The 20,126-nt window shown below is 44.4% G+C and overlaps 1 protein-coding gene across 7 annotated transcripts in view; it reads left to right on the top strand.

Annotated features, from left to right (window-relative positions):
* The first annotated feature begins 9,304 nt into the window (after window positions 1-9,304).
* RAB3B (RAB3B, member RAS oncogene family) overlaps window positions 9,305-20,126 on the top strand; it is a 67,521-nt gene continuing 56,699 nt past the window's right edge. Inside the window, exons 1-2 of one of the 7 annotated variants that reach the window (XR_011142611.1) lie at window positions 9,305-9,430; window positions 14,789-14,867. Coding sequence is in view for 4 of the 7 variants with exons in the window: in XM_068953131.1 (XP_068809232.1) it covers window positions 14,847-14,867 (21 nt within the window). In the remaining 3 variants the exon portion in view is untranslated. Of the gene's footprint in view, window positions 9,431-9,671; window positions 9,684-13,701; window positions 13,719-13,834; window positions 13,972-14,788; window positions 14,868-20,126 lie in introns of those variants that run through there. The other 6 variants (XM_068953131.1, XM_068953127.1, XM_068953128.1 and 3 more) reach the window with 6 other exon arrangements.

Genomic DNA, 20,126 nt, shown 5'->3' with positions numbered 1-20,126 from the left:
AATGTCACGGCTGAAGAAGGTTTATCCTTTTTACAATTAAAAGACAACAGTAGCTTTTCATGTCATCATAACTCAGCCATTCTTGTACTATATATACTGAAGGCAGTATATAACTGCCTAGCATTATAAACCTAGCATTTATCTACTGGAGCTGAAAGGAAAATGACTCTAATGTTTCTTAAACATAGCATAGCACTTAATCCATTGAGTAAGAGACATTTTTAAAACAAGTCAGAATGGCTCTTGACCAGTGACAGGGTACACAGGAAGCAAATGTTGTCTGTTGAAGGAGTTCTCTAAAGCCGCTAAAGAAAAATCAGAATAGCTGAGGTTGGAAGGGCCCTCTGGAAACTGTCTAATCCAACACCCCTGCTCAAAGCAGTCAGCTAGACAGGTTGCTCAGAACCATGTCCAGTCAGGTATTGCATATCTCCAAGGATGCAAACTCCACAGCCCAGTCCTAGCTCTCTCAGCCTCTCCTTGTATGAGAGATGTTCCAGTCCCTTAATCATCTTCGTGCCCGGACTCCATGTCCTTTTTGTGCTGGGGAGCCCAGTGCTGGAAACAGCACTCCAAATATGGCCTCACCAGCACTGAGCAGAGGGGAAGAATCACCTCCCTGAACCTCCTGGCAACGCTCTTCCTATTGCAGCCCAGGATGCCGTTGGCCGCCTTTGCCACGAGGGTGCATTGCTGGCCCGTGCTCAACTTGGTGCCTATCAGGACCCTAAGGTCCTTCTTTGCAGAGCTGCTTTCCAAGCTTTTCTCCCCTAGCCTGTACCGGTGCATGGGGTTATTCCCCTCCAGGTGCAGGACTTTGTACTTCCCTTTGTTGACATGAGGTTTCTCTCTGCACCTTTCTCCAGCCTGTCAAGGTCCTTCCAAGTGGCAGCACAACCATCTGGTCTATCAAACCCTCCCACCAGTTCTGCATCATCTGCAAACCTGCAGAGGGTGCATGCAGTCCCATCATCCAGGTCATTAATGAAGAGGTTAAACATTATTGTCCCCAGTATCGACCACTGAGGGACACCACTAGTGACTGGCTGCGCTTTGAGCTGCTGATCACAACCCTCTGAGCCTGCCAGTTCTGCCAGTTTTCAGTCCACCTCCCTGTCCATTTAGCTAGACTGTACTTCATCAGTTTGTCTATGAGGATGTTACAGGAGACAGTGTCAAAAGCCTTACTGAAGTCAAGGTAAACAACATCTGCTGCTCTCCCCTCATCCCACCGAGCCAGTCATCTGAAGGAAAATCCTGTCCAAAAGGCAGATGGAAAAGAGAAGGTACAGGGGCTGCAGAGTTGTGCTTTGCAATATCCTGTCCGTTTGCTGTTGACATGACTGCTTGCTGGGTTTTTTGGAGAATGGAGAGAAGAATTATCCTATGGAGTTGCATGCCTGTGCCAGTAAACCTTTTTATGGTGCCTGTGTAAGTTCTGCACGTTAAAAACTCCAGCATGCTGTTTACTCGCTAGTAGGAGGCAGAGCTCATCCAACATATGCACTGAGGGCTTGTTTTTGCTTGAATGTTCCCATTAAGTCATATCTCATCTACACGCTACGTTGCAGAGTTAGCAATGCAAGTCAATGTCAAAAGCAGAGTTACAGACCAGCTTTACTTCTCATCTTCTAACGACTGTTAGTCCTTCCAGGATTGTCCCAGCATTCCCCCTGTTGCCCTTTTCCTTGCTGCTGGTGGCATTTTCAGTTGCACATGTTCTCATCTACAGTGTGAGTCAGGAGCCTGCAAGTCCTTTCTCTATCTTATGAGTGTATCATTCTGCCTCCAACTTGTGAGGCTGAGTGGATGGTTCCGGAACTGCTAAACTTACTTGCGTTTCTCATACATTCTGTGGTCCTAGTGTGGCTTTTTAACTCATGCCCACTAAATGTAGTTTGGTAGTTTTATGTGAAATGTTCTGTGTTTGTTGGGTGTTAATATGATGGAAACCAAAGGAAAAAGACAATAAGCATCTGTAGGTAAATATAAAAATGGCTGTGTATATATACATGCACCTACCTGCACACAGACACATGCACACGCTTGTAATTCATCTTTCTTTGCAGCCCCAAGAAATGCTAAAGATGCACCGCCACATTTTCCTTTTTCTCCATGTTCTCCAGGAACTCAGCTTTGGAATTTCACCAGTCAGTTAAATCCAAGATGTTCCTTTCTGGAAGATTTTTCTCTGAAAAAGGAAGGGGTTTGGACACTTTTTAGTTTACGTGATTCAGATATGTTCTGAAAAGAAGCATTTTGCTCATAAATAAAAAGGGAAGTTTCAAAGAACAAAATCTTACTATCGTTGTTAAACTAGCTAATATAGTTGGGAGGGGGAAGGACAACTGCTCAGGCACAGCAGCCCTCCTTCAGTTCTGAAATCAAAGCAATAATTTTTAAGCTAAACAAAAGTCAAGAACAATTACTCTGGATTTAATGTGATCAAATTAATCGGTTACACAACTGAATGGAGATTGTGGGCATTTGCAAAGCAAAGACCGAGAAAAGAGGCAATAACACAAATAGATAAATTTCTCTGGATAATTTTGAGGAGCTAGCTGAGGACATTAGGTAGGGGAAATTGTTGTACACCATAAACCCAACAACATATCTACTGAGTCCATTTTTATGCCTCAGTAGTGTTACGAATTTTAGTTTCCAGACTAGTCTTTCTTTAAGGGATTTTGGGCACTGAAACTCAGCTGGACACTAAAAGACAAGGACTCAGCGGAGATAATGGGTTTATTGCACATTACAATTACCCTGCTCAGCTACCAAAGTTATGCTGCTACAGGTTTTATCCTCTGCCTCCCTTGCAAATTGGCTAATAAATTAACAATGAAATTGAGCTCAGCAACTATTCTAGTTGTATCAGCCTTCAAAGTAAATAATTCTATTCAACTCCTGCAAAAGGGTTTGTGTTCCGCACAAATTGTCATTTTTCTAGCTGTATCAGTTGACCTGATAAAAAATAGGTCCTCTCTGACACTCCTTAACTTCATTCATACCCCTAGATTGGCATGACTAAAAACCCATTGCCACTGTTTTTCCTACCTGCCACCAGGGGGAGGTCTCTGTTCATCTGGGATATGATTCAACAAACTATAATTGAAAAAGCAATTGCAGATGCAAAATAGCAGGGTGCAGCTCTGTGATTTACCAGGCACGCCTGCACAGCCGTCCTGCCCTTGTTTTATCTCTGCAGTGAAATTATAGCCTGTGACATGCACGTCATTCGTCCCAAAGCCTTGCTGTGCAAAATGCTCTGATGTCAGAAGCAATGTGGTCTCAAGGTAATATTTAAAAAGTTCTCCATCTACAGAGATCTCCCTTCCATGACAGATATGGGAAGCGTGTTTCATCCTTTATATTTAAAACCATCCTGATTCAAAAATACTCTCCTTCACCTCTTCTCTCATGCATCTCTTCTCCTTCAGCACATTCTGCCTTCCAGACTTTGCTACTTCTGATGGAAAAACTATCCTGCGACCCTTTTTCCTGTGGCATCATTTAGGTGATGGCTGTGTCCCAACATTTCGGACATGGTGAGCTGATAGAGCCTCTGCATCTCTGCCATCCCTTGTACTTGCTCTTCTCTCAATCATGCTTTCATCCTTCTCAGTAGCAAGGTGGACCTGGGCGCTTGCTGGCTGGGGTGGTGTTTGTCCTGGGTGACAGAATATGACGTGTGTCCTGCCATGCCTTGAATGCTGTGGGCAGCTAGTTAACAAGTGCAGAAGCCAGTTCACATCTCTGGATTGCAGGCTAAACTTACTTTTGATCTGTTACTTAAATATAAATGTTTTTCTCATGGTATCTATTGTTTTATACCCTGATATTTTAGTCACTAATTCATAATGCAGATTCTTTACACCATTCTGCTTTTTGATCTAGACTGGATGATGAATGCTGGCTGGCATGTTCCCCCATACAGAGGGATACTTTGGGAACCCTTCATGCTGCAATTCCTTTTGTACATTGTATTATTTCACGCACACAAGCAACTCCATAGGGTTTAGAGGAGCTTCTTACAGGTCACTGTTTGTATTTGATTCTAAAGTTCATTATGCACTGCAGCAGCTCAGCAGTGAGCAGTAATAGAAGCCTCGTTTCAGCCTTGTTTCTTGCACATGTCCATTTGCATATGACTTGCAATAAACCTATATACTTACATTATAGATGTAAGATTTACATCTTAGATCCATCCACCTTAGATCCATCCACAAAATCCCCTTGGATTCTCAGCTTCTTCCCCTTTCATGAGGACAACAAAACCTAAAGGCACTTCAAAATCTGAAGTGTAGACCCAGGCCAAATCAATCTCATACAAACATACATGCTGTCAGCTCCCTTCCTCCTAGAAACAACCCACAGAGGAAAAAACCCAAAGTTAATTAAAGAGTGACTCGATTGCAGCTAGCCATCTGGCTGCCTGGGAACAGAGGTTGCTCTGTGCACCTGGGGCTGAGCAGGCTTTAAGCAAGTGTCAGCTAGAGACTCTGGGAACCTTCTCTCTGCCTTGCAAAGCAGCAGAGAACAAAAGTGCGAGAGGCAAGAACGCCAGCACTGCCAGAGCATCCTGTCCATCATTCGAGCGAGTGGAGTTCAGGACTCATCCCCTTCGAATGCACTTTTGTTCCCACATCAGTCTGTCTGCCATCATATCTAGCCTGTATCAAACTGATAATGAGCTTCATTCATTGTCCTCACTTAGAGCTTGTATACTGAATAGCTCTGCAGCGAAACATTATTAAACCTCTATGAGTGCAAGGTCATATATCCTTGGAGATGATGAAACTCTTCTTAACTTTTGGCAAGAGGAGAGGCATTTGCATTTGCATTATGTTGTTAGATTTGTTTATGGCTGTAGTATTATGCCTGGTTGGGTTTGCGCAGCACAGAGGAGCAGTTCAGGGCTATTCCTTCATAAATGTGCCTATAGGTATATCAAAACTTGAGATCTGAAGATACAGAAAGCGATAATGGTGAAATTACACTGAGCAGAACCCTATCAAGAGAGGAGGATAAAAAAGGGAACTTCACTGCAAATTAGTGCCCATTTCAAAGAAAGCAAAGTCAAAGGATGAGGCTTATCTACAAGGCTGCATCCCACTTCCAGAGAGCTGTGCACATTGTGCTGGGGGCTAACTTGACCGGGGAGCTCGCTGCATGAAGGGAACCTGGAAACAATCACGGATGTCTATCAAAATGGTAAAAGCTGCCTCGTGCCAAAACTATTTGGCACAGTATTAACTTATTCTCTTGTTCTTCCTCCAAGAAACAGGTACTAATTGGTTAAGCAGGTTAGTCAAATAAATTCAGTTTGCTTTTCCTTTCAGAGTTTGTCTAGCGTTAGGAGTGGCTGCATGCAATCCTCAGGCCTGCCATTTTCCAGGGAGCACTGCTCCTAAAGGAGGTGGTGATTCACTCACACGTGCCAGCCGGATACTACCACATCAGCATGTCACGAGGAGGAGGAATCGCACCCAAGTGCTGCTGCCTGGTTTCTGATGCCCGGCCTAAGGCAGTGGGAAAAGGGTCCAAGGCTTGTGGGATTCTCTCCATGCTGTGACAAATGTTATAGCCCAATTTTGTGATGGTTAAATCAGTAGCAGGTTCCTTAGATTAGGGACAAAAAGAGAGAGAGGGAGATGCCAAAGGTCTCCGTTCATAACTAGATTGGAAGTGGGGCCTGGCTGACCCATGCTCAAAGTGTGCCAGGTGCTGCCTCCGAACAGCAAGAGATGCCGTCACGCACCACTCTCACTGGCACATGTCCCAGGACAGGATAGAGCAGCCCTTCAAGCGAGATGCGGACACAGGCAGGGTACGTCCTGGCATGAGCTCACGGAGAGCTGGGTGCTGGGAAAACAATGGAGCATTTCTGAGCTGCTCCTGCGTTCAGCTTTTCTCTGGCCAACATGGATGACTCCTCTTTGCAGAAGTCTCCTCTTCTCCTCCACTTCTCTGTCCCTATGGTGATGTGGGCATGATGGGGAGACCACTTCCTAAGGTTTTCCCCCTCCTAAAAGGGGAACGATCCCATTGCTGCCTCTCCAAGCCAGGGAAGAGCGAAGGCCCACCAGAGCCATGGGGGAGCTGGATAAGGCTGCAGGTACGGAGCAGGGGGGACGACACAGCCTGTGTCGACTCTGGGTAGGGCTGTAAGTAACTGGGAGATTGCTTGTTGGTATATGGCCATTTTTTGGGGCCACTTTGCACATATACAACACGGGGAAGGCGGAACTGCCACAAAAATATTAATTGGCAAGAACAGCAGATGTTCTCCCTGCGTTCTGAGTGTGTTTCAGAAGGTGACATAACGTGCTGTGCATAAGGGAAGCCCTATTGGCAGCATGGTCAAATCTGGATGTCACCTTATTGTGCCATTTCTAACATTAGGAACAGTATGCAAACTACATTTTTAAGGACTTTGGTGCATTAGCTGTGTTAAAGAGAATGAAATGTGGACACATCCTGGGGAGAAAGCATGGCGCGTATATGCTGTCTATTCCATGCTGAAGAGAAGAGGTGCCTGGGTGTGTGCTACATATTTGAATCAGGAGGATTTTGTTTTTTCCTTGCAACTGGCATGTTTTATTTTAGCTTCCCTGGACAACAGCTGGCAATGAGCTGAAACCACTGCTCTGTGTGCAAACTGTGCTTCTCAGGATATTATTTTATCCACATTTGACCAATGCTCATCATAAGCTTAGACAATGAGTCTTTCAAACTCAGGGTCATTATTGCTATTATTATTTACAGCATCACAATAGAGGTCCCTCATCCTCAGTTTAGGTGCCTTGGTGCTGTTCTTGCTGTAGTAATAAATAAAGTAACAAATAAAATATTGTTTTTAGAAAAGAAGGGACTGAAAAGTTTGAAATTGTTTCCTTGGGTCAATTGCATTGTGTGAGGATGCTGCAACTTGACTGAGAAATGTTGTGACAGTAGCAGACTACGCGTATCATATGCTTGATAAATGTGCTTGCATGACAGCTGTGTCAGAATCAGATAGAGCCACATGTCAGGTAATGAGATAAAGCATAACATCTGCTCTTCCCTTCCCACTCAGTGTGCTTGTGGGAGCTCTCTCCTGCTCCATGTCTCCTTTTGTCCAGCTATAGATCTAAAATAACTCAGGTCTCCCTCACAAGAAGCTGTGCCAATAATGGATGGCTGTACAATGTCAAACCCTGGATGGAAAGCACAGTAGAAGTGCAAACAATATTCACCCCATAAATTACAGAAACACAGTAAAACAAAATGATAGACAGCCCCTGAAACAGCCTTAGAAAAGAATCACTACAAATTCCCCTGTCTCCTTGTTATCTACATTGATCCCTTCTCCTTTCTGTTAGTCCTGACTGAGAAAGGGCTTTTACAACGCTTTCGTGCGTGGCTGGATATAGACACTGGCATTTCAGGAATGGGATGAATTCTGGAAATGCTTTCAGAAGTTGGACTGTACAGTGGCTCTGTGCTTTTGGCTGTGATCATGGGATCTTAAATCAGGTGATTGCTAAGAAGATAAAACCTAAGTTAAAAAAAAAAAAGTAAACCTAAGTCATAATGTGTCCCTGGCATCAAAGATGCAGGCGTCTGTCCACAGCCACATGACAAGTGCAGAGCACTGTCTCCATTGCTGCCAAGACCCAGCCTGACACCCATGTCGGATGGAGTAGAACCCGGTTTTTGGAAAAGGCAGAAAACATACTTCCCAGGGCAATGGAAGGACTGCAAAGAGCTAAAGAAGCTTTTTGTAGGTATCAGCCTGTTAGGCTGTCTGTGAAATAATTTTTGTAATGAGGCTGGGGTTTGGTTCCAGTGTTAATTACATCAGGTTGCCTACACAAAGTTGCTATCTTGCTTAAGACATAAATCAGGGCTGTTTAAATTCTTGACCATGAGGGCCTGACTTACATAACAGTAATTTCAGTTAGGGTCTCAGTGTCAAATAAATATTGTCATTCTAGGTGAAGATGGAAAATCATTTGGGACCTGGACAGAAGTGTCCCCAGGGCTGCAGTGGACAGCTCTGACTTAAATCAAGACAAGCAGCCATGTCCCACCTCTGATCCACAGTAGAGGAATTCCCTGAAGCTTGGCTGCAACTCTCCTGTGGTTGCTCCCAAAATGCAGACGTTGGATATATTCTAGTTAAATCGAACTGGTGCACTCGCCTGCTTTCCACACGGTCACAATGCCACAGCTAGCCCACTGCCCTGGGGAAACTGTAGCAATAGAAGTTTATAGACTGCTTTAATGCAGCTAAACTGTTATAAAGCAAAAGCTTGTCCAAGAGCTGGCTCAATCCATTCCAAAGATGGTTACTTAAGATCACTAGATGTGCAAAGAGCTTTACAAGTAGAGAAGTGATCTGCCTGCTGCCGAGTTAAAGTGATGCACAGCAAATCCAACAGCAGGCCACGACGCAGCTAGACGGGAAGGGGACAGTGCTCCAAGGGGGCTGGGGCGCAGAGGCAGCTGTGCTGCCTTGTTTCAGATCCCCATGCTGCGAGGCCAGTCGCTGTAGGCAGCAAATCCAGCCAATGGAGAGAAAATACAAACTCTGTAATTCCAGTGTCTTTAACTGGCTCCTGCACTGACTTCCCCTCTCCGGTGATGGATGAAGAGCCGTGTGCGATGAAGAGTGAGTGCGCTCAGGCACTCACTTAAAGTCAGACGCTGTGATAACGTCCTACTGTCTCTGCTGGCTGTTTAGGTAGTGTCTGATCAGTCATACTGGAGAGACTTTTAAAACTTATATGTTTAAATCCGTTCACTTTCTGATGATCATCGCTGAAAGTGGTTTTGGGCTCCCAGCTCTTTCAATAGGCCAGGCTGGGATCTGTTTGTGGGATTTTAAAGCCAGGAGGATCAGCTGCGACCACTTCACCTGACCTCCTCCAAAGCAACAGTTTAGAGGGATAGCTGCCACCACCTCTTTTTTTCTCAGAGAGTAGAAGTAGTTTACGATGCTCGAGCTGCCATCAGTAGGCTTCAGAGTTAACAGGGCTATGGCAGTGAAACGGACTGTTCCCGGCTGGGCAGAAACTGAGACGAAAACGGCCGCATCTGGAACAACTGTTTGTGCAGCCCGAACGCCGGGAGCCGGCTGCGGTGATTCGCGCCCCGTCGGCAGAGCAGGGCGCGGCGCCGGCGGGGGGCGGCGGAGCTGGCGGGGCCCCTCCGCGGGCCCGGCCCGGCCCTGCGCGCCGCCTCCGCCGCCCATCGCCCCGCCCTCGGGCCGCCCCAGGTGCCGGCGGGGGGCGGCAACCGCCACGCGAGCGGCGGCCGCGGGACCCGCGCAACGACTCGCCTCGCCTCGGCGCCGCCGCCCCGCGACCGCACGGCTCCGCCGCCGCCGCTGCTGCCGCCGCCCCGCCACCGCACGGCTCCGCCGCCGCCGCCGCCCCCGTCCCAGGTGAGAGGCGGCGGTAACGGCGAGGCGGGAGCGGGGCGGCGGCGGCGCCTCCCTCCCCTCAGTAGGGCGCCGCGGCGGGGCGGGAAGCGGGCGCGGCCGGCGCGCGCCTCCCCTCAGGGCGCCGCGGCGGGAAGCGGCAGGTGCGGGCGCCGCGCGCGCTTCCCCTCAGGGCGCCGCGGCGGGGCGGGAAGCGGCAGGTGCGGGCGCGGCCGGCGCGCGCCTCCCCTCAGGGCGCCGCGGCGGGAAGCGGCAGGTGCGGGCGCCGCGCGCGCTTCCCCTCAGGGCGCCGCGGCGGGGGGGGGGAAGCGGCAGGTGCGGGCGCCGCGCGGGGCTCCCCGTCGCCCCCCGGGGCCGCAGCCCGCGCGAGTCCCGCGTCCTCTGCCCGCAAAACGCCCCACGAAGCCGTCGATAGCGACGGCCGGCGTCGTGAGGGTGCCGGCTCCTGCCCGTGATGCGTATGGCAGAAGGCTGTTGAACAGTTAGGCAGAAAGTGTATTAGAGAGCATTTGTACTCCTCCCCGCTCCCACCTAAGGAATATTTATTCAGCATGAAAGGCGGAATAACGTTGTTTCATGTTTAAAATACCCTGAGTGTCAGGGGGGACTTGGAGATGGAGGCCTGCCAGGCTGCTTTCCAGCTGGTGCGTGCTTTCGGTCAGTTCCTGTCGTTCTGCGCGATTGTTTGCTGCTCACCAAAGTGCAGCACTTCTTAAAAACGACAACAGCAAAAAAACCCAACGTAGCTGAACGGTGGTGAAACAAACTGCTGGGAAACAGGAGATTTCGGTTGCGTTGACGTTGCAGTTTGAAGGGGAGAGAGCTGCTGTAACCGGACGAGGAGGCTTCCCCCCGTTCCTCGCTGCGACGGGCGCGCGTTTGCTGTTAGCAGGCGGCAGTGAGCGAGCCTGCCTGGTGAAGCCAAATGGATTAATCGCTCTCAATTCCATTCATAAAAAGTACGAAGCCTCCTGTTTTTCCAGTTCGCGAAGTACAAAGCGGCGTTTCTGCCGTATGTCCTGAGACGGCGTGTTTTCTCCTGTGTGCCTGCCAGCGGCGCAGTAGCGTCCTGCGACCTGGTACGATAACGTCGTGCCCTGGGGTCGCAGGCAGTCTCACCCAGACCACCGTTTCCACCCTTTTTTAGCCTCCCGAGTTCTGTCTCTGTGCTGTCCTTCCCTTCTTATGAAGGCAGGAGCAGTGGTGTGTTTGTGCAGTGAATCAGGTTGATCTGACCTAAATTAAGATTAACATGACCAAAAAAAAAAAAAAAGTTAATTTTAACCTGAATTTTCCCTTCGATCTGCGACAACGTAAGATTGTGGCCTCAGCACCTGAGTTTGTGGTTTCTGTGCACGCTTTCTTGGTGACAAAACCGGGGTTACGCGTCTTCTGGTTTGTCCCTCGTCGCTTGCTCCTGAGTCTGTGCTGCGCCCTCCCTCAGTTGTGCTTATAAAATTGTGGGGCTTCAGAGTAGCCTTGATGAGCTCTGGGTTAAAATAATGCTCTTCTGTGTTTGAATTGCCCCCCCCCCCCCCTTTTCCTTATCTGTACAAGGAAGAAATGTCACTGGAAGTGCGGTTTTAACTTCTATGTCTGATTCTGTACCCAGATCTTTGGGGCACTCGATTATAGTAGGTGCAGGTTAAATCCGTACTCTGCCATATATGAGTGTGTAGTTTAAGAGCTTTTCTTTCTTATTATTTGTGCTTGTTATCCTGGAAGAGGTCATATATGGATTTACTGAAAGGCTGGTGTGATCACTGCCCTCAGGACTCGGTTTTGTCAGGACAATTTGTAATAGAAGTCAGACGAGAGGCAAATAAGACAATCTTTAAATCAAACTGCTTTGTAATTTTAACGGAACTGTACTGCCCTCTCTGCAGATCTGCTACATTTTCAGGTAATAAATTGAGAAGTCTTAAATGTTTTTATTTTTTAATAGCAGTAGTCCTCCTTGATACATCTTAGGTGTAGCAAGGGAATGTATGCAATATATTTATCAGCATGTGAGTTGTCGTTGTCCCTTAAATTTCATGTTATTTGATGTGTACGTGTTTCAAATAGCTTTTCCTACTCCCCCCCCCACCATGATCTGATGAAGCCCGAAATCAGAATGTGTAGATCACAGAGCTACTTAATAGCGCGACGTGTTGTGGGGGTCTTACATCACGGAGGCTGGTGGGATGCTAGGGAAGGGAACTCGTGCCCTCCTAACCTCCCCCAGTAGGTCTGTGTCTGTTGTCTGTTACTAGCTAAGGCTGAGGAAGTATTTCTTTATCAGGCGCTTCTCAATGGCTAACATTGAGAAATGTCCTGAAATGGTAATTTCAGCTATACTCCATCCTGTAAAAAAAACAAAACAAAACAAAAAAAACCCAAAAAAACCCACCAAACTTCTGCCTAAAGTTCAGCAGTACTTAATGTGCTCTTGTAAATATATGTTTAGCTTATTGCAGTATGATAGTGTTTGGTCTTTGGCATAAGCAGTAAGGCTTATGTTTGGGGATATTAGCTAATTAAAATGTGAGAATTGTCACGGCACTTGTGTCCTAGTCCCAGTTAGCAGCTGGTTTACTTCACAGCATGGAGAACATCGCAGCATAGAGAAATTAACTAACTTGTTCACCATGAGTTTTCTGCTTTGGGGATGAGGACGAAAGGCAGCAAAATACAACTTCATCTGCACTGCAGAGGCATCCTGAGCTGGCCTTGTCTCCACGCGATTCTGATTCACAAATGGTTATTACAAGGCAATACCAATCTCGAGTCACCTGACTGGGACAGCATGCCAGCTCACTTTTCTTATAAATGAAAGGTTTCAGACCTCCTGGTCATGCAGAAAAATCTGTAAATATGTCTCAGGCATCCCTATGGGGTGGTGTCTACCTGAATCTGCATATGGTCTAAGTCAGTATCTCAAAATAGTGTGAATTTCCTCATATATCTGAACTTGGTTTATCGTCCACTGCATTGGGAGGGCGTTGTCACTGCTTCTTCTGTGCAGGGGCTTTCTTCCTGATGCAGAAATTAGCTACTTCTTGCCCCCTGGCTGGGGAAAGATCAGCAGAGAGTTAAATGTGTTGTAGCAGAGCTAATACGAATTCATCTTGTATATTGCTCTGAGCGTTTTCATGTCATCCTGCTACTCAGAAGTACTTCAGTGTAGTCAATAATGAAATACTCAAAGTATTTAATTATTTCCATTTTATACTTGGGGAAACTGAGGCAGAAATGTAGAGCCGGAGAGCTGATGAAACTGGGTTTGAAATCCGTTATCTCAACCATCGCTGTAATGTTTGCAACAGGAAGCAAGTGCTCTAATGACTATGTGTTTTGTAACAGCAATCAACCTTTTCAGCTCTCACTGTTCTCTGGAGACAAGGCTAGGCTCAGGGTCAGCCTTGGCTAGCAGGAGGTCTGTAACTCCAGAAAACGGCTGGTTTCCTGGGGTTTCCAGGCTTACTGGAATATTAAGGCAGCTGAGGAAATCTACTCTGAATTTACCGCCCGGGGCATATGGAGGATGTAAATTTCTTGCGTTCCCTGCATCCGTTGGGAGGGAGCTGAGCTGGACTCTGTTAGCAGTTCTCCTTTGGAAGGGGGGAACTTTGTGCTGTTAAATCTTTCTCTCTGTATCTTCTGGTGTAGCATGTTTGTCAACAGGCACAAAACCAAGTGATAATAAAACAGCCACAATAAAATCACTCAGAAATGAGTAAAAACGTAGAAACTTTTATTTCTTTAAATTTTCACCATTGTAAAATTAGCCTAACTATGACTTTCTTCCTGAGAGTTTTGTCATGGCCCTAAAATGGAGTATAAGGATATTGCCCATTTAGGCAGGAAATGGGAGAGGCATGGTTCCAGGCAGGGGAAGATCTATTTGTTTCAAGGAAATCTTTCTAACAACAATCCCAGCCTGCTGCGTGCCAAAATGTAATTGTAAAGTCAGAGAGTTGATGGAAAGGGATGATATCCAAAGATTCTTGACCTCTTTTGTTCTACCTCCAGCAAATTATTAGCAGACTCTTTAAAGTGTCTGCTCCCAAATCTGAACGGGTGATATAAATAACTCCGCTATTTCTTAAAGGATTTTATCCTACAACTTTCATGCATATATTGGAGTCACGTATAACATGTGAATTTCGGAGCAAATTCACTACACGCGTCTAATAGCCAAGACTTCTGGACTCGTTAATAAATGATAGTTTTTGATTCTGGACAGCAAAATCAATTTTAGTTTTCCATGTGAAGATGAGAGGCTCCCATTTCTAAAATTACAAAAAAGGTGGGTTTTTTTGTGTTTCCTCTTTGCTTTCTGTTGACTTATTTTTGTTCTCAATCTAGCAATTAAGTTATTGGGATGAAGCTTCAAAACCAAGTTTCCTGAAACTGAACGCTGCTGAAGTGGGAACGAGAGATTGTCCAAAAAACAATGAGCCGTTGCAGAGACCAGGGTTATGAAGACACAGGGAAATGTAATCAATATGGAAAAATGTGTAATAGTTTGGGCAGGAGCATGGAGCCGTTTTGTGTGCCAAGTGAGTGACTGTCAGTTGTCAGTGGATTGTGTGAAAGAACTTGTCCTTGGTTGATCCAAATTCTGGCCTAGAGGAGGTAGCTGCGGCTTATTTACACAAGGGCTGAATTTGTCCGGGTGCTTCAGCAGTCTCCATAAGGCGGTATAATGTAAGTTGGGACAACAAAACAGCGGTTTTCCCTTGTTTACTGGAGAAGGAAAGCAGTGGGGCAAAGTTAGCCTTTAGATTATATTAGCTATGAAAAAGAGGACTAAATGCTGTTATATTTTCCTGCCCTAAATCTAGAATAACTATTACTTTAAGGCAATTATTCTTACATAGATGTGCTGTTAAGGGGAGTTGCAGCCGTTTACATGTCCTATTGTAATTGGCCTTTGCAGCACAGTAGCTGAGTAGACTTTGACCCAGGCTTTGCGCAGAACAAAAATACATACAGATGTATTTCAGCTGCTCCTTGGTTCCATTTACTTTGCTGCCTTTCTGCAGGAAATGTGTAATGAATCATTTCTGAGGTTTTGTGTCCACTTCTAGAACTTATCTGGAAATTAAATTTTGAATTAATCTAGATGAGCCATTGATTTAAAATTTATTAAAGGGAAATCAAAATATCTACTGTTAACTTAATATCTGTCGCTAACTCGAACACTGTTTCTGTTCTCTTTGTGTACTATGGGGCTTTCCCCCAGTGAAGGAAGTTCAGGCCCTTATGCAGTAGTGATTTCGTAGTCTAACCTATCTACTCATTAGTCTCTTATGTAATATTCTCATTATCCATCTTTATCGTAAACATAGTAATCCTTTTGCTTCTGCATCGCAGGTTCAACAGTGTGACCACTCTTGATTCATATACTCACAGCAAAGCCTCCATCTGTCTCATGGATTATAGATCTAAATTGGTAACTATCTTTGCTTGCAATACTTATTAGCAGTTATTTTAGTTGTTTATAATATGTTTTCTGCTTCTGCTAAATCTCTCTTGTAGTGCTAGCATTTGTATAAGTCTCCTTAAGGTCACGGCCGTATTTCCTTTATGAGCTTTATTCTTAGGGCAGCATACATTGGCCATAAAAATTCCATTACTTAATAGAAATCTGATTCGAGATTTAATTTAGTTCCTGAAAAAGAGAAAAAGAACAACAAAAAAATTTGTTTCAGATGACAGAGCACATAAAGGAGTGAATTTTTGTAACAGAGAAGTGACTTAAAAGCGTAGTTTGTGAACTAGACTATTTTTAATATAGGTACACTTCTTAATATATGTGGGGGGAAAAAAGGAGGTATTAAATCTTTTGAAAATAAGTTATGCTGTGTGTGAATAATCTCTCTCATGGATTACTGCTAAGCGGTAAATACTGGGGATGAAAGGAATCTTTGGGTTTAGCCCTTCCCTCCTCCCCTTTTCCCTACTGCCTAACTTACGGAATGGTTTCCATTGTCTTTTGTACTATCTTCAGAAGTGTCTGCAATGCTCCTGTCCTCCGTTTCCAGAAGAGCTTTGGCAGGCTGATGATCTTTTGACTTTAGGGCTGTATAGTTTTTCCTACTTCTGCCTTTATTGAGCCTCATTATTTTTGTTTTCATGAAGTGACTGTATCTAACCTCCTGTTTTCCTTACACATTCATCAGTAACTATGGATAGCCAGGAGTCTGAAAAGTACAGCTGTGTCCCTTCTCCTGTTGCCTGTTGCTACCACTAATTTCTCTTAAACTGGTAGTCATAACCTCTTATTATCTTTTTTTTTTTTTGCTTATTTATTTGCTAGTCTTGAGCCCTGGAACATAGGAATAGTAAAATGAAAGTAAGAAAAGGAAATTTTGACTGTAAAATACAGGATTGGTTCCTGTCAGTTTTATTAGCTGGTAAAATAGTATATCAGGCAAAACAGTGGAGGCTCGGTTCCTGAACATACATAAAACTAGGCAGGACCCAGCCTGGGCTAGCGTGCTGTCCTAAGATCTGGAATGGCATGTTGCAAGTGCAAATATTTCTTTATGTGTAGCTTTAAGTTCCATCAACACGATCACATTTCACTGTTGACTGAAGTGACTGACAGCAGTCAGGAGGGCCCTTTGCCAAAGGCAATTCAGACTTCTTCCTTGCTATATTGTGAGAGAGAGTGGGACATGAAAACATCCATGTCTGCGAACAGACACATGTGGCTGCTAGTAGAGAGAAGGCTAAACTTCCCAGGTAATGCTCAGATTTACTGTTTGTTGTCTGTGAGCAGATCTAGAAGAGCTACTAGTTTGTAGGCAGAATGATAATGACTGAAATGAATTTTTAAGTCAACATTTGTTATACCGATTTGATATACTGATTGATTTCTACCCAGTTCTTCCAGCTCCATCAGTTTAGTCCATAGAAGTTGGCTGTAGGCAGTAAATACTGAAGAGCTGGGGTAGCAGTTGACCAATCTTACTGATTTGTAAGAGCAGTAACATTTTGATGGTTCATGTTACACTATGAAACTGTGTAACTAACACTGTAGTGAAGAATCAAACTTAAAGAATGCAGCTGGGTGGAACCATCTATATGATACATTTCATTGAGCACTGAAAGCAGTGAAGGCTGATTTCCTGTGGAGGTGTGTCTTAGGGTGACAGGTTTCATTTTAAACTGCATTAGACCAAAGTAGAATATTAAGGCTGGAGAGACGTCTTGAGTGAGGAATGCATTCTTTGGTGTCTGATTAAAGCTTTGATCTTTAAGCTCTGGTTAAAGATTTTTATTGCTATTAGAGCATTTGTAGCATCTTCCTCCTAAGTGGATTCTTTGTCTAATAAAAGATGAGCTCACACTGCAGACTTTTTCTGCAATACAGAAATAATAAGGTATCTTGTATCTACAAAATGGCCTAGTCTCACAAAACTTGCAGGAACTGGGAATGTTTGAGACTTTGATTCTATTGCTAAAGCACGTAGGGAGATTAAGTTGTCCATAATCGTATGCTTTTACCTACAGAGAAATGGGCTACCCAGGCAAACAACCAAAAGATGCAAGGTCTTGTACTAAGGTTTTTTCAATGACGTTCTGATTGGCAGCTTTTCTTCTTGCGTACAATGGAGTTTTTGTAATGAAGCTAAATCTTTACTGTAGAGGAATTTTTTTAGGCCTATTCCAAGGCAATGAAAATAGAAACTATCACAAGCTTCTGTTTTACACTCTTTTGACAAGTTTGCTGGGAGCTGTCCGACATTCGCTCTGCTTTTCTCTCTGCTGCTGGGGTTGAATCTCTGCACGGGGCTGGCAGGAGGTGTGATTACACGGACCTTTCTCTTGGTAGCACAGCAACTGCCATCTTTTCCCACTGCCCACTCCCCTCAGCTTGGCTCCCTGAAGGAAAAAACTGACCCAACTGAAAAAAAAAATAGCCCTGCAAAAGAGGAAAAGTGTTAGGAGGAATTATTTTTAATGGGGATCTATTCCCTGAACCAGCTCACTGTGCAGTCCTTAGCACTGGCATAGCTAGGGAGTGCTTGGAACAGGGGTGTGACAACAAGTAGGTGAGAGAAAGGGAAGGATGAGAATTAGGAGAGAGGTCTGCTGATTCCTGGCTTGAGGAATCAAGCACAAATTCTGGGGCAGCCCTGTGAATGTTTTCAGGCCAAACGTTTGTTGAGTACAACTTCACTAACAATCTGCAATCATTAGTACGGCTGTCCTTCCACTTTCACTGTATTGACCAGAGGAAGGGAGAGGGAAAAGTGAAATTTAAGCAAGGAGATGGAATTTGCCTTTGAAAATTTCGTGCTCTGGCCCTGCCTGTAATGATTCCGTGAACTGAGCTGCAGCATCTTCAGTGTAGCATAGTCGCGAGCCCAAGGCAGTGAGCGTTGTGCTTCTATGACAACAGCACCACTTTCTGTCCAAGTATCATTTGATCTTATTTTCCACATTGTGCTTCTAACAAAGCTGCTCTAGTTGGTCACATTCTGTAATTACTTTTTTAACTGATATTTGAAAGTAGCATTTGCAGTCAGGTACACTTTCGATTACAGCAATCTAGGGGGTAAATGGAAGCAGCAGTGTTTCATTTACAAGATTGTCGTGGAGTGTGTGGATGGATTCCATGAAGGTAGTGGAAGAAAGAAGATACTGATTCCTATATAATTAGTAGAATACTTCTTTGTTAAAGGTCAACCTGTAAGTCTTTAAATGACGAGGTTTCAAGTGATGAGAGCATGTCACTTTTTAAAGCCTCAGTGAGCAGAATGGAGAAGTATTTTTTCCGCATTAGCAACTGCACATGTGTTTTCAATGGCATTTGTGGAAATCACATATATATGAGAGGAAGATAAATTACTCAAATATAAAACTTGTCTCTGTCTTCCTGCTTGGTAATGGTACAAATCAACTAATCATTTGGATTCATTTTTTTTTGCAGCTGAATTTTCTATTTGAAACTAGTAGTGTATGCATTTCCCTGAGCATGTGCATGGAAGTCAGTAGGTATTGAATTCTTCATTTTAAAAATTCCTATTAAGACTCCCAAGATGTGAATAAAAACATTTTTTCTGATACAGAAGTCAGAAGAAAATGCGTGCTTAGGCTCTTTGGAGTGCTTGCAAAGAACCTTAGTCTTATTTAATAGCAGTTGAAGTTAAGACCTGTATGTATCAGAGTTTTGCTGTATCCTATACAGACTCACTTGTGGGAAGATTTTGTTGCATTCATTGGAGCTATTGAGTACTGAGCTATTGCTAAAGTTCTTCAGAAACCGTCTATGAACGAACTATCTGCTGCACCAGACCTTGTCTGTGTGAGAAAACTGCTTGTATTTCACCAGAGATAAATAGTCATAAATATTTTACTTAAGTTTAAACTGAGTTGGTTTTGGTTTGTTTCCCCTCTGTTGGGAATTTAAGTTAAATTGATAATCCAGCTTAAATTGGTTTTGGACAGAATTTTAGTTTATAGCCTTTTAACTACACTAAGTTTCAAACTAGTTTTTTTTCCATCAAGCAAGTGAAGCTCTGTGTGTGGATGAGACTGAGGAAAGTATTCGGGCAAACATTCAGAGTAGATGTTGGTGGGAGTTTTGTTCCCAAAGATATCTTTGATCTCAAGATAAGAGGAAGATTAACTTACTTCTTCGGATGTTGGGGGGAGAAAAGACTTCCGTCTCCACTCAGACTTTGCTTTTTGACATAGCAAATGAATAATATATGTCCTAGTTTGGTGGATGAGTAGCTGCTGTCGTTGCCCCAGTTCACACAACCCCTCTGACTGGCTCTCAGACGCCAAGGCCAAGTTGTTTGACTCGGGCTAGATCGATTTTGAAACAGAGCTTTAAGGATGAAAAGCTGGCATATCTGTTACCAGGTAAATTCTTCCAAGCGTCCTTTTTCTCCTCTGCCTGATAAATCTAGTCTGTACCACAGCAGAAGGTAATAGAAAGAATAGAAATGAATAGAAAGGCAGGCCCCTGTCTTTTCACCTCTATTCGGCGCGTCTGAGCTGCCAGGGGTTGCTTGATGAGCTCCAAATCTCTCGATATTTCAGATTCCATGCTTTTTGGTTTCTGAATCTAGTGCAGGGTGACAGGAGAAGGAGGTATCCTTGAGGTATCATCTTTTTTTTTGTTTTTCCACCCAGTGTCCCCACCTCTCACCTTTGCCAACAGCCAAAACAGATAACCTATCCATTCAAATGCTGCTTGCAACCCCACTGAGCCATCACGTTTTGTGCAGATGCTGTTTATTTTAACCATGGTCTTGAGAGTAGGTAGATGTTGGATGGATTCAAGATTGTCAGCTGAAGTTCCTTTTGCCCACTAATGTTTTTGTCTCCTCCTGTCACTGAAGTTTTGTTTTTTTCTCTTTGTAAATGTTGAAGAAAGAGCTTTTCTATGGACAGAATGATGGTGGTTCATGAGATGGTAATGCAGATTTCCTTTTATAGTCATGAAAGGAATTACTCAGTTTTACCTGCCTCAGTGGCTGCTTACTGAATTGTGTGATACGGTGCATTGTCAAAGATTTTGATTTTTTTGTTGCAGTACTGCAGTTTATTGGAGCAACAAAACTGGCATCCTGCCATTGGAGTAAAGAACAGTTCCCCACTAGTATATGAAAAATTTGCAATAGCTGTCTGTTATTCTTTTAAAGACAAAGCAGTGCAACAGGTGCATTTCTTGAGTTTGAAAATCTTAACC

Source organism: Struthio camelus, chromosome 8 (genome assembly GCF_040807025.1).
Source record: "Struthio camelus isolate bStrCam1 chromosome 8, bStrCam1.hap1, whole genome shotgun sequence".
In the NCBI taxonomy this organism is placed as follows: domain Eukaryota; kingdom Metazoa; phylum Chordata; class Aves; order Struthioniformes; family Struthionidae; genus Struthio; species Struthio camelus.
This window is presented reverse-complemented; position numbering and strand designations above follow the sequence as displayed.